The 14,615-nt window shown below is 44.4% G+C and overlaps 1 protein-coding gene across 1 annotated transcript; it reads left to right on the plus strand.

Annotated features, from left to right (window-relative positions):
- The first annotated feature begins 622 nt into the window (after positions 1–622).
- On the plus strand, positions 623–13,658 carry CBX2 (chromobox 2). The gene is made up of 5 exons (XM_021000929.2): positions 623–851; positions 989–1,032; positions 2,364–2,429; positions 5,647–5,752; positions 7,948–13,658. Exons 1-5 carry the CDS (start codon positions 780–782, stop codon positions 9,244–9,246), a joined length of 1,587 nt encoding a protein of 528 aa, XP_020856588.1. The 5' UTR covers positions 623–779; the 3' UTR covers positions 9,247–13,658.
- The last annotated feature ends 957 nt before the right edge of the window (positions 13,659–14,615 follow it).

Here is a 14,615-nt window from a genome sequence, read left to right on the forward strand (position 1 = left end):
TATAACACAAACTTAAGAATGAAGTTCAGGACGACCCGTAAGCAAAGCTAGACTCAGTAGTGTAAGATGGGGTCATTTTCCTACCCAGTCCGGGTCAGCATTTCCTTCCTCTTCTCAACCTAAACGACATCCCACCCCCCACCCCCGGGGCCCTGGGAGCTACCTGTTCCCCAGTCTTGTACCCCCCGGGAAGCCTCAGTTTCTCATTCACCTTGGTACATCCCGGGGCACCCACCAAGAAGGGAGAGAGACGAACCCAGGGCCCTCGCGGGAGAGGGGACTGAGGGCAGAAAGACCCACCCCAAACAATGCCCAGTCCCCTCTTAGTCGGAGCTGGAGCAGGAGCAGGAGCAGGAGCGGCAGCTGCAGCTGCAGCCCTGAGCGGGCGCTCCCCCTCCCGCCCTACCCTCCCATTGGCCTGCTCGGAATTTTGGAAGCCCGGGTGGGCGTGGGAGAAGGCGAAGAGGAAGGAAAGGAAAGGGGAGGAGGTGCGCGGGCCCCTGAGGGGGGTAGAAGGCGGAGCTCTTTGTGCGGGCGGGGAGAGCGGTAGGAAAGAGACCGCGCGCGCCCGGAGGAGGGCGGTGCTTTGTTTTGCGGGGTTTCGGCGCGCCCAGGACTGGGGAGGAGAGAGAAGAGGGGAAGGGGTGAACACGAGGGGCGGGGAACGCGGCGGAGCCGCAGAGAGCGCGCGGTAGGCGCGCGCGCGCGCGGCCCCCGGGCTCCCCTTTTTGTGTGTCCTCGCTCCCGGCGGCGGCGGCGGCGGCGGCGGCTGCGGCGGGATGGAGGAGCTAAGCAGCGTCGGGGAGCAGGTCTTCGCCGCCGAGTGCATCCTGAGCAAGCGGCTCCGTAAGGTGGGTGGGTGTGTGTGTTGCAGGCGCCGGCCGAACTCCCTCCTTCCCTGGCTCCACACCCTCTTTGCCCCCCTCCTCCTCTCACTGTCCCGAGCGCCCTCCTAACCCTGCTCCTTCTCGCCCTCTCCTCCCTACAGGGGAAGCTGGAGTACCTGGTGAAGTGGCGAGGATGGTCCTCCAAGTGAGTCCGAGAACAATGAGCTCCCAGCCTCCTGCCCGGGCAACTTCTCCGTGCGCTCCGAGCTCCCTCGAAGCCCCCGCCCCTCACCCACCCCAGGCTCGGGGATTGGGGGCGGGGGTGGGCTACGGGAATGATCTGGGGGCGGCTTGGGGCTGAGGGGCGAAACCTAGAAAGTTTTTTTGGGGGGGGAGGGACGGGGTCTTTACAGCTTGTGGTTTCCGGGAGGAGTTAAAAGGGGAAGCTAGAGCTGAGCCCTCGGGGGAGAGGGGGGAGGGGGGCTAACCTTTTGTTTACAAATAAGCTGGGCTTGGGGATCTCCCCTCCTACTGCGCTGAGCTCTGTTCCTGGTACATCGACTGTCCCCCAGCGCTTCTACCTCCCCCATCCCCATTTGTTGCATGCTGCTCTAGCTCCTCCTTGACTTCCCCCCCTCCCTCCTTAGCTCTACTCTTTTTGAGAAACAGTCCCTTACTACTGCAACACCACTACCCCTTCTCCTGTGTTCCTCTCCCCTCTCACACCACTTAACCTTTCCTCTGCCCTTTCACTGGGCTTAGGTGAGGGAAGAAATCCCAACTGCCAAACTTGCACTGGGGAGAGAAATGGGAATACAGATTCTCTAGACATATAGACGCGCACACCCCTCTATACCCCTCTCTCCATGTTTTCCCTGCTGTAACCTGAGCTTTCCATTGATGTATAGTGTGTTGTTTTTTAAACGAGAAAGGGATTTGGCATCCCTCGAAAAGTCTTTCTGTTTATGCCCAGCTGCTCCCTAAAGACTCTTTTCCTCGTTTTCTTTATTTAATTTTTCCCTCCCTTTCTCTTAATGGGTTGGGTTTTTTTTTTTTTGCCTGACTTGCGGTCTCCCATGCACCATACATTCGTGTTGTGACCAAATCGTTGTGCCTAATTCTTCAACCATTTTGTTTGATTTTTATGCCAAACGTTCCTCACCTTATTTACAGGTTCTAGGCCTTCCATAAAATCTTTTGCAACCCCCTCATTGTGTCCGGGCTGGGGGGGTTATGGGTTTCTTTCCTTCACTGGATACAATTACATTTTTTTCCTCTGAAAAGAAGTCATTTTTATTTTTAATAAAAGTTTTCTTTTTCATTTGATAGAGAAATAATTAGGGATTGCAGTTACAACTTAAGCTCCATGTCAGTGATAATGTTTTCACTGAATTTGTTTCTTAAAGTTCATCAAGTTTTGGTGTTGTGAAAATCTTCGTTAAAATACAGAAGGCCCTGTTGTGGCCTGTCAGTGAGCAGTCTTTTTCACCTATGTCACCTGTGTGTGTTATCATGCCCAATGCTTTGCTTTTCCAGACACAACAGCTGGGAGCCAGAGGAAAATATCCTTGATCCAAGACTGCTCCTAGCCTTCCAGAAGAAGTGAGCAAGTTAACATATTTTTTATTTCTTTGGGGGTGGGGGCGGGGGAAGAGCTAAACCTGTCCCATAATGCAGTGGTGCAGGGGGGCCTGAGGGAGGAAATCTAGTGGTATTTTCGTCTTAATATTAGGGTTCCTGGTATGTGATGTGCCTTAATGTATTAATGTTTTCAAAGCACATGATGTGCCTTGAGACTTTGATCTTGATCCTTGTAGTACTCAGTAAATGTCTTGGAGGGACAGGGATTATGTTATATTTCTTTAGTATCTCCCATAGCACCCAAGAACCTCAAGACACCCATAAGCACTCAGTTAACTCAGTTCAACAAACATGTAAAAGCAATGTGGTATTGACAGAAGAGCACTGAATTTGGAGTCAGGAAACCTGAAATCAAATTCCAGCTGTCACTTGTTTGACCTTTGACAAGTAATTTGATCTCTCTGTGTCTCAGTTTCCTTATCCATGAAAATGAGAATTAGGCTGGTCTCTTCCAGCTCAAGGTCCTAAGATCCTATTAAGTGCACCTACTATGGTGGCAGCTAGGTGGGGCAGTGGGTAGAGCATTGGCCCTGGATTCAGGAGGACCTGAGTTCAAATGCGGCCTCAGGCACATAACACTTACTAGCTGTGTGACCCTGGGCAAGTCAACCCCATTGCCTAGCCAAAAAAAAAAAAACCAGGAAGAAAAGTGTACCTACTATGTATGAAGGTATGCCTGGACCTAGGGAAGATACAAATTTTAAATAACATACAGTTAATCCCCTCATGTAACTTGCTATCTGGTGGGTAACTGCTAAAAAATTAGGCTGTCTTATAACAATTGTGAACTTGACTGTTCCAATTCTTTACCTATTCAAAACAAGGGTTTTGAATAGTCTGTTTTGATCTATTGATTGATTAGTCCATGGTACAAATGAAGTAGCTCATGGGTTGAATTTCTGTTAGCTTTATACAGAATAAAACTGCCTTCTTTTCTAAGCTAGCTGTCTTAACAAATGAGTGCCATTGGTCAAAAGGAAAATAGGCAAGAGAGAATGGATGGGCCAATGTGCCATTATAACTGCTGGAAAAAGCTCAAAGTACATGCCCTATTGTGTCATCTTATATAAAGAACAGCACATTTATTTTTCTTTTGACTGTTAAGCATATGATATTGAGTGAGCACTGTGGGGCCTTCTCTCCTGTCCCTGGGGTTAGATGTGTTTGTCTCTGTAATTCTAGATGTCTCTATTTTTAGGCAGGAAACCGGAGTTCAGGAATATGCATTGCAAGTGACTCTCCAGGGGAAAATGGGAGGGGGAAGAAAAGTGTGCCCCTCCTCTAGATCAGAACTGGAGGAATGTTCACACTGTGTTGAGTGTTGCTGTTACAGAAATTGTACAGTTGAGAGAAATGTGAACAAACCCATGGGTAGCGATATGTGGCAATCATTTGTGGATAGGTTTAATAACTTTCCTACTTGCAAGTGATTGCCCTGTTGATAGAGACGGTTTCTTGATAAATTAGGTACTCCAAAAGCTTTCACAGCTGGTGTCAATCTGACAACATTGTTCTGTGTAGTTCGGGCTGCATCTATTTTCCACCCCTTCCCCTTCTTCCCCTCAGCTCAGCCTGGTTCTTTGTGGTCTTCTCATATGAGTCATGACTTTTGAGAGATGGGAAGTAAAATATGGTTGGGAATGGGAGAATAGTCACTTGCAGAATAACCAGGTTTAGAAGGGATTGTTAAGAACATGTTAACAGAATGTGAAAGATCTCCCAACAGTCTCCCGAGATGTATAATTCATATCCTATAGATTTGAGGAAGAATGGGCTGCTTTAACAAAGAAAAATAGAAAATTTGTGTTTTGGTAAATTTCTGTGCTTTGCTAGGTAGGTAGATGGTAAGGCCTGAGGTATCTTGGAACCATCTAGGAAACAAAAAGATTCTTGCTCTAGGAATAGCAAATGCATTATACTCTATTGCCTGCCTTCTCCCTGAGAGCTCTCTGGGAACCTTTTTTTAAGACTACACCTAGGATTTCATTAATATGGATGTCATTCCCACTAAGGAAGCTCCTACCAATGCAAGTCTTCACTTGTCCTACCGCTTAAAGTTTTAAAATGAGACACTGAGAGGTTAAAGTGACTTACCTAGGGTCGCACAAGCAAGACTCAAAACCAGATTTTCAGACTACAGACCAGTGCTGTGTTCACTGCACCAGATTGCTTTTAGGGGGAATTTTTTTAAAACTGATGATGATTTGCCTACAAAAAGAATAGCTTAGTGAATCTGTTGAATTTGTATCTTGGAAAGGAGTGGGAAACAGATCCAGAAAGAATGACATTCAGCCTTGGAAGCTGTGTCAGTAAGGAAGATGGCCCTGGGATCCTATTCTCTGTCTTTTAGGAGATGAGATAATCAAGGAACCAGCTCTCTGGTGTGCTTTAGAGTAACAGACTTGTAAAGGACTTTAGAGATCATGGAATTACAGATTGAGAGCTTGAAAGAACCTTAGAAATCATCTAGTTTACAAATGAGTAGAAGTCCCTGAAAGGAACTTACCCAAGGTCACACAAGTAGTAAGTGGCAAATTTGAACCCATCTGGGTGATTGTGAAATTCATGTTTGCTGATTTAATTACCAGACTTTCTTCAGCTCTCAATCTATGATAAGGGGCAAGTTGTTGCTGTTTCTGTTAGGGAATTAATAGCTCCTTTTCATCCATCCTTTGTAACCTTTGTTCACTAGACAGTTGTTTAAAGCTGTATTATAGATACTGACTCTTGATGGCCTTTTCTAGATTTGGGTTAATGAAATTGCGCTATTTTACATTAGGGTCTAGGGTACAGTATAACAAAATGTTTAGGGGGAAAAAAGAGCATGGTCCTGAGAATGGGGAAATAGAGGAATATAAATGGGGTTAATCTATTGGTCTTCCTTGGCTTTCGAGAGAAGGGAATAGGTATTTATATAGCACCTGCTGTGTGCCAGGCACTGTGCTAAGTGCTTTATAAATATTATCTCATTTGATCTAGAGGCTACTTGCTGTAAGCTCTAAGTAGATGATGGGATAAGGGGTCCTCAGATATTTCACTTTCAGAGTAGTTGGGAACTGACTCTAAACCTGTCCCCTAGAGGTGGGGGAGGAGGCTTTCTGGTGAGAGTTTAGGAGTAAGGAAGTCATGGTAAACTAGGAGGGGTTGGTAAGTAGAACTGGCCATGTTGTGTTTTTAGGGAGCATGATAAGGAGGTGCAGAACCGGAAGAGAGGCAAGCGTCCGAGGGGCAGACCAAGGAAGCATGTGGTGGTGTCAGCTTGTAGCAGGCGCTCCAAGATCAAGGTTCGTAGCGAGTTATCTTCAATTCTCCTATACTGTTTCCCTGCCTTCACTCCACACCCTTCCCCTCTTCATCTTATAACACTCTCCTTGCAAGGCAGTAGAGAGTGGAGTGTGACTTTTAGCAGAAATTCGAGTAAAATACAGAAAGTTTGAACAAAAATTCAGCCTGGGATCCCAGGAATGTGAAGTTACTTCTTCACTTTTGTCCTGCTTCAAAACTTTTCCTTAGATCGGGAAGAGACAACACAGAGCTTGGGCCTGGGCACTAGAAAACCACATAATATTTTGCTCTCTTCCGTTTCTTCTGACCCTCCCCTCCAAGAAAAAAGGGGGGGAAATATTGGCTTTGGTTTTTGCTACTGCTGTTTTCCCTCTATTTGATAGCAAAGTACACAGAGCTGTTTACTATGCACAAAGTCCCTGATTCTGAAGGTGAGGAAGAGGAAACAAGGCAGATTAGAAAGATCCTGGGGTTCTAGACCACCCATAGACTCACCTGTTTGAGCAGACCAAAACTCTAAACTTTTGACCCAGGGCTGTTCCACAGTGACCAAAGAATAGAGAATATGATTTCTAAAGTCCTTTGTGGCCCAGAAAATCACATAATACTAAGAATGTGGTCTCCCTTCTGTTTTGTCCAGCAGTGGATCATGAACTACAAAGACTTGGCAAAGTGAGAAGGAAGTCAGAAACAGACTCCAGGAGGACTTTAAGAAAAGAGAGCAGCCAGTCAAGGCAGATAGAGAACTTTGTGTTGAATATTGCATGTATAACAATTCCTACCCACACTTAGGGAAGAGAGATGGAAGGTCTAATCCCATAGACTTGAGTTATCTGTCATCTTGTTATTGCCCTCTCAAAGAGAATTTATAGACAGAAGATCAGAGTTCTCCAGTTTTAGATGTGGGTCAGACTATTTGGTGTCTTTCTCTAGTCTCCAGTAAAAATGACCTTGCTGACACTTCCTGAAATCAGTGACTGCTGTCTTGAGAGCTCAACAGTCATGGGCCTCTGGCTGAAGCCTCTTTCTTCTGAGAAAGGCTGAGTGATCCTGTTGCATAGTTTTTCCTTTTTTAAAAACTTTGGTAGGATATTCATAGCTTTAGTCTTCTATATAAGGCCACAACTCCTGAATGGCAATTAAAAGAAGGCCTTGGAGTACACTATACCTCCCTTAGCCCTCTCTGTAATGGATTTACACATAGGTTGAGTTGCAGTGAAAAAGTGGTCAAAAAAAAGTGTTTTTATAAAGTGCCAGGTCCTTCAGAGTTCATATTGAGACCTTTTTTTTTTTTGGACGCGGACAATTTGTTTTGCTTGACTATACGTGTTTGTAACAATAGTTTCGTTTTTCTTTCTCAGTAGGAGGGAGAGGAGGCAGATTTTCATTGATTGAAAAAAAAAATTTAATTAAAAACAATCCCCACAAAAGTTCCAAGTGCTTGAGCTAGTTATGGTTCTCCCAGTTTTATCAGATTAGTGGCTGTTTCAAGACAGGTGACTAAATTGTTGTGAGCCTACACGCTCTATTCCCTCAAAAGGGTGCAGTTTTTTGTTTGTTTTTTAGATTCTGTCATAGAGCCAAACATTGGGACAAGAGAAAAGGAGTTAGGGATTTCTGCTTTGGGAATCAGGGGTCAGGGGCTTAGCAAATGGAACACAATGTATTTGAGAAGTTATATCTTCATGTACAATTGGAGACTTGAGTTTAAGAGCTAAAGACCCTAGAAGAAGTGGGTAATAGGATGTGGGTTCCTGGAATTTTACTAATTTTAATAACAATTTAATAAATGATTTAATAATTTTTGATAATTAATTATTAGCTAACTGGTTTTGACTGACGACTACCAGGCTAATCAGTTTGATGAGTGAATTAATTAATAATATGGAATCATAGGAAAACTAGGCCTAGTAAATAAAGCTTTTAACTGAAAGAGGGAAAGGAAAGAGCCTGCCACCTCTCCAGACCCTACCACTTGCTGGTTAATGTGAGTCAGTATCCCTTCCTTTTGTGCCTTACATAGCCTTGTATAAAAGAAGTTAGGTGAATTCCTTCCCCTTTCCCATTGTTTCCATTTCTGTATAATGAAGGGTAAAGGTTATACCAACTCTTAAGATCTACTGAGCTCTGCAGAGAGGCGCTACTATGAACTAAGTAATGGGGAGGTTGATAATTTATTTCCCCTCTTTTATAGGAACCAGATATGCCATCAAAATCCAAATCCAGCAGTTCTTCTTCTTCCTCTACCTCTTCTTCCTCCTCTGATGAAGATGATGATAGTGACTTGGAGGCTAAAAGAGGTCCCCGGGGCCGAGAGACCCATCCAGTACCTCAGAAAAAAGCTCAGATCTTGGTGGCCAAACCTGAGGTGAAGGATCCCATCAGAAAAAAGAGGGGTCGAAAGCCTCTTCCCCCAGAACAAAAGGCAGCCAGGAGACCTGTGAGTCTGCCAAAAGGGCTAAAAACTACCCGAAAGGATTTGGGACCATCAAGCAAACTGCCATCCTCACTTACTGCCCCTGTGACAAGCCTCGCTGCCCTCAAAGCCCATGCCAAGGAGACATCTGGTGGCCCCAGTGGCTCATCTGCCACTGAAAACTATACTAGCCTGATGAAGGGCATGACTGACAGCCCCAACCAAGGAAGTATCAGCTGGCAGAGCTCCATCATGCACTACATGAATAGAATGACACAGAGCCAAGCTGAGGCACCCAACAGATTGGCACTGAAAGCCCAGGCCTCTAATAAGTGTGGCTTGGGACTGGACCTGAAAGTAAGAAACCAGAAGGGGGAGCTAGGACTCAACATGCCAGGAGCCAGAGCTGTTACAGCCCCTAGCTCTGGGAGTGCTGAACAGAAGTCGGGTAGGACCCCAAGCCTACACAATGGAGGCAAAGTAGGACTGACCTCCATTGGCACTCAACCAGCTTCAAACCAAGAGCTGAACCTCCAGGCCTTGAACTTGCAGAGCATGAAAAATGGAGCTACAGGGGGTGCTGTGCTTCCCTTATATCCCTCAGCTGCCAACCTGAAGACCACCAGTAATATCAGTCCCTCTATTGGCAAAGGAGTGGGGAGTGGTACCCCCAGAGGGACTGGAGTTCTCCCTGATACCAACAAAGGTGAGAAACTGGTAGCAAGGGGTGCAGTTGTTGCCACCCCTGGAAACAAGAGGGACACAATGAAAAGCAATTCCAAACCCACTGGGCAGGAGAGCCACCTGGTCACAGGTGAGACCCGAAAGACAACAGCCCTGTCCGAGATGAGCACCGGTGAGGAGAGTAGTAGCACTGACTCAGAACGGGACTCTGCCTCTTTCTCAGGCACCACGGGACAAAACCTGTCTGTCTCCATTCAAACCAGCCAGGACTGGAAGCCAACCCGAAGCCTTATTGAGCATGTCTTTGTCACAGATGTAACTGCAAACCTTATCACAGTCACTGTGAAAGAGTCCCCGACCAGTGTTGGCTTTTTCAACCTGAGACATTACTGAAGCTGTCAGCCTGTCTTATGTACAATCCAGGTGCCAGGGTCTCTTCTCCTCCAAGTGGACCTCTTAGCCTTTCATAGTATCCTCTTTTTGATTTTTTTTTTTGTCATGGTATCTGTTTTTTTAAGTGACCCATAGCCTGCCCAAAGGAAGACAGAGCTGGGAAGGTAGAGCTGAGATTTCAGTCTTTGTTACTTCCTTTGAATTAGTAAACATATAGGGGATTCAATCAGGCACCACCCTGACCTTTATTCCAGCCTATGTGTGTATATAAAACATGGATGGATGCATTAAGGAAAGGGGACCAAATCTCCAGTTCCTTGTTGTTATTTAGTATGACCTAGATAGACCTATGTGACAGGTGGGTAGTGCTTGCTTCAGCTTCTGCTGGCTGATTTAGACACCACCACCCCACCACCCCTTCATTTATTCAGTCAGTTGATGGGAAAGTGGGTTGGGCCAAATGGCTCTGGATGAGTGGCTGTCTTAGGAAAGAAACAGGTTCTTAAGAATGTTTCATTTTCTCTGTGTTTGTTGTCTGCCCTGCTTCTCTTGCCACCACATGGCAACAGTGAACTTTATCCAGTTACCTAAGAGCAAAGGAGGTTAATTTGTCATGCAGTCTTCTCCTTGTGTGGGTTAACCATTCCAGTCCCCAAGATGGGAACATCCTTTTATACGGTCCTTTATCTCTTGAAGAGACCTCGTGGGACTGCTTGGTGTTGTTTTACATTGCTTTATGCTGGTGTCAGTCTAGAAGGTGCGATAGGTGGGTGAGCGAGCCTAGAGGCCTCATGTGATCTCTTTTCTCCTCAAAGTAGCAGTCAAAGTCACAGAGGCAAGTGAGGAATTTGCTGTGACTAACCTTGCTCCTACGTATCTGAAAGCTAGGGACCGTGACCCGAGAGTAGAATGAAGTATATTGAAAGGAACGTGGCGGAGTGTCCCTAGGATAGGGTATCTCCTTTTCTCTTTCTGTGGCCTCAGCCCCGAGTTAACTGCTACAATATCCCCCATCCCCAAACCATTTCCTGTTGGTGAACATTAGCCAAGAAACCTTCAAGAAAGTGCTAGGAGCAATGAACATTAAGAGCTCTTGTCCTGTGTAGTTCTAGATGACACCCTCTGTCTACTCATTTCACCTTAAAGTTATTCTTGAGTTTCCTGGGTTAATGACTGAGTAGAAAGAGGGAATAGGTTCATTTCAGTCAACACTTGCACTGATCCTGGATCTTAGATTTAGAAGTATGTTTATGAGGATTTTTTCTCAATAGGGTACGTGGATGAACTCCCCCCCCAAAAAAAGTGACCGATCCTTTTTTTCTTGATATGAAAAGGATGACCCAAAGGGTCCCAGTCACTTGGTCACATTAATTGCCCCCAAGAGCCACTAAGAGAATCTACAACTAATCAGTTCTGGAAATGGATGTTTTGTTGAGATACATCCCCGCTGTTGTACAGATGTGCAGTACTAACATCCTTTCTGTCCATGTTTTGGGTGTTGTGGTGTGCTTATGAGGTGATAAGCTTGTAAAGGGCCACTGGCTAGGTTAGTGGGAGGTGTTTCAGGTCGTCTGTTAACCTGCCTGTGTGCTCTGGGGTGTTCTGCCCCCTTTACGAAACTGGCAGTATAATCCTTTCCCAGATTGGGAAATTGGGACCAAACACAAAAGAGGCTTAATGCTACCACCATGGCTGGTTCATCTTCTTTCAATGTAGATGTAGGACAAGGGGGTGGTATAGATAAGGATGGGACATCATCCTTAAAAATACTGAACAAATTTCCAGAAGGTCTAGCTACTGGGCAGTTTCCAGGTGCTCAGCCTTCTGTTCTCTCTTTTTTGTAGAGAAGTGCAAACTCCACAAGCTATTTATCCTGTTGATCCTTGGGGGACTACCAATTTACGATAAGTAAGGATTAAGATACTGACTTATTCCTGAAAGAGGCATGATAATACCTTGCTGCTTCCAAAACTAGTCCATTTCTCAGATATAATGTCTAAGATTTAAGAAGAGTAGGTTCTTATTGTAGTAGTTGCCTAACGGCCTGAAAGTAACTCCTTTGGGTCTTTTTGATACCAAAAAAAAGAAGAAAAAATAATCTTTTCCTGCTTGTGTTTTCACTGTTACAATGTGAAATCAGCCAAATGAAACTTTCTTTTGGGAAAAGAAGGGGCCAGTGATATTGAGGCTGGGGGGAGTCAGGGGAGTCAGTTCTTCATCCAGGTTACCTCCTTTAAATAGCCCAAAGTGGCCTTTATCCAGGAATAGTTGGAATGGCTGCCTAATCAAGAGAGTGATTTGTCTGGGGAAGCATGACCCTCAGCCAGGGACTCCTTCCTTGATGCTCTTACCCCATATGCCAAATACTTAGAAGTTGGCCTTTATTGTATTAGAATACATACTTGTGGTGCCTTTTGGGGGGGGGTAACTGGTTTTCAAGTCTGTTGGAAGCAAGGTGGGGCAGGAGAATGGAAGAGGGACCTCTTTCAAGACCTTTCTTACCTAGCTCTTGAGAATAGCATGAAGCTGCCTCATTTGGTGTTCCTTCCAGTGGAAAAAGAAGTGGTACTTGCTTACCTGGAATCTGGAGGCTCCCTCCCTAGAGTGCTGAGATTTCTGAGAGGAGAAGCTTCTCATTATTCCATCTGGGTATTATATGGGAATATATGCACTTTCTACTACTAGAATGGCTTAAAAGAGAGCCAACTTGCATGGTCCAGCATAGCATGAGAAAGGAGGAATGGATCTGGGAGAGTAGTAAAGCTAACTTCAAATTAGTTTATGGTTCCTAGGACTGGGTCCTCCTAGTAGTTCTCTGTTCCCATCACATCCTCCTAAACAGGCCTCCAAATACCCTGCATGTGATGGCATTCTTTGGATGTCACTGCTTGCTTCTGAGTCACCTCTTTAGCAAGCAAACTGCTGGTAGCAGAGCCCCCAGTCCCCTTCCCCTACCCCCATCCCCAAGACAGGAAGTTAAAGCTTCCAAGTTTCTCAGCCTGTTCCCACCAAGCACTTTCCTGCCTTTCAGTCTAAGTAAAGCAGAGGCTCTGGGCTGACAGTAGGGAGTTCTAATTGTGATCGTTAGTAAATGAGGACTGCAGGTATTAGAAGCAAGTGTGTTTGTCCCTGGGTGTCTTGTCTGATTTGGGAAGGCTCTCATACACAGCATTAAGACTTTTTTTCCCCAAACTATGATGTTGTGCCTTTCTGTTAACTAGCTATTTCAAATCCAAAGTTGAATCAGGAAACACCTTATTTCTAACCAGTTCTGTTTTTTTCCCCCCTTTTTCTTAAAATTTCAACCTTACGTGTTTTTGTTTTACTCCCAGTGGCTCATATATGAAAGAGATGTGTTTGTTCGCACATTTGAAAGACACTTCTCTAAATAATTGTGCATTTTATTTTACCTGTGTTGGACAGATTTTCAGAGCTGGTGTCATATGTTTACCAGTAAACAAAACTAGTGTTTAGCAGTGTACCTTCCCCCCCAAAAAAATTTGCTGCTATGTTTTTTGTGTGTGCGCACATGTGTATAGCTAGGTGTCAATCAAAACATCTGATTTAAGGTTTGTTGCTACTTTTTACTTCTAAGGGTTTCCTAAGCAAATTAATGACAGTATTTGTATATTGAATGGATATCTTTATCCTGTTTTTGCCTCTTATTTTTTATTAGACAGGAAGATTTGGTCAATTTTGTCATCTTCCTTAGAGGTTTCGTATATATTTTTATATATATATATATTTTGTACCAAAAAGAGTGTTCTTTTTTTTGTTACACTCAGATTCTGATAGATATGAAGGGCTGTGGCCTGAAGGTTTTGTTAAAAGAAAATTTTGTTTGTAATGGGGGGTGGGGAAGAACAAAAGAAAGAACTGTTCTTGTAACTGTGCCAGTGATTGGCTTGATTTGTGTGTGTGTTTTTTTCTTAATTTAAAAAAAGAAAAAGCCAAATCATTCATGTATGCCACTTCTAATTGCTTTAAACTACAGCTGTTTGCTTTTAGAAAACAGAACAAAAGTGGATATGTTATTACTATGGAAAAGCTTAAGGTCTTTGTTGAAACAGGACAGCAGCCCAGCCCAAATATTAAATCAAAACCAACTAGTGGGGGAAATGTGCCTTTCCGTTCCCCCTCCTCCATACCCCCAAGGAAGCCCATAGTGGTTTGGGGAATTTAGGGAGAAAGTTGTATTCAGATGCCTAAATCATTTTCTTGTTTGCATCTCATGGTTGTGTGTGTTTTCTAGTGTTTTGGGAAAACTAACACTATAGCATAGATTACATATTTTTTTAGACTGCTCTTAATTTATTTTACAGGGAAAGAAAACGCTAGCAAATGGTGTCATTTGGTTTTGTACAACTTTTTTATTAATAAGTTAGTATATCAATAAAAATTTAACTTTTCAATTTTGTGTGTCAGATGTGATAGCTAAAACCTCAAAGTGACTTTTTCTTTTCCCTCTGCTTCCCAATGTGAATTGAGCCTGGAGTATAGGTAGTGTAGTGGGGGGGTGGGGAGCAGCACCCTTGGAAGGCTGGCCACATTGTTGGGGTAGGAAAATTGCTTCTTAAAAGAGAATAAAGAATTGCCAGAGGTAGGGTTCATCATGTATTGGATTCCCTTCTGATCTCTGTCCCCACAGCTGTATTTAACTGCATGGAGAACAGAAGCTATTTACAATTAAAACAGAAAGGGGGAAAAAAACACTGGAATGATGTTGAACAGCTATGCCAGTCCTTAAGTATACAACATGTGGTAATGCTTTTAAAGGACACTACTATTAAATTCCAGGGGACTTGCCATTAAACATGTGAAGCTATAAGACTGCTACCACTAACCCATAGCCCATAATAAAGAGATGATTTGCTTATTACATAACCTTCCCTGAGCCATTAAGGTTTGTATTACCCTCAGCATCAATTTATTCATAAATTTCAACCCTCCAGGGATAACCTAGCTTCCTTTGAAGTAAGAGGAAATCTGGCCTGGTGTTTGGTTGAATGGCTAGTAGGGCAAAGGCCTGGATTTTTTAGTTCTGGTAAAGATTTCGACACCACAACTGGAATGCAACCCCCAACCCAGCCAGAAAAGAGTCTGAGAACTTGAAATCACAGTGATTTTAATGTTACGGGGTTGGAAAGTAGTGATGGGGCTAGGTAATACTGTTGCCTCTATCTCCTGACCTCGAAGAAGAGGCCAAAGTTGATTTATAATTTGCTTTCCAAAAGCTGCTCTTAAGAGGTTAAGAACTGCCTAGATAGCAACAGGCTTCCAGCTAGTCTCTGCTCTGGGCGTGGAATAGTCTCTGACACCCAGTTTCAACAATGTCTCCAGAGCTGGGCCAGATGGGATACATGACGCTG

The sequence above is a fragment of the Phascolarctos cinereus genome, unplaced genomic scaffold, assembly GCF_003287225.1.
Source record: "Phascolarctos cinereus isolate Bilbo 61053 unplaced genomic scaffold, phaCin_HiC Scaffold_5;HRSCAF=322, whole genome shotgun sequence".
Taxonomy (NCBI): Eukaryota; Metazoa; Chordata; class Mammalia; order Diprotodontia; family Phascolarctidae; genus Phascolarctos; species Phascolarctos cinereus.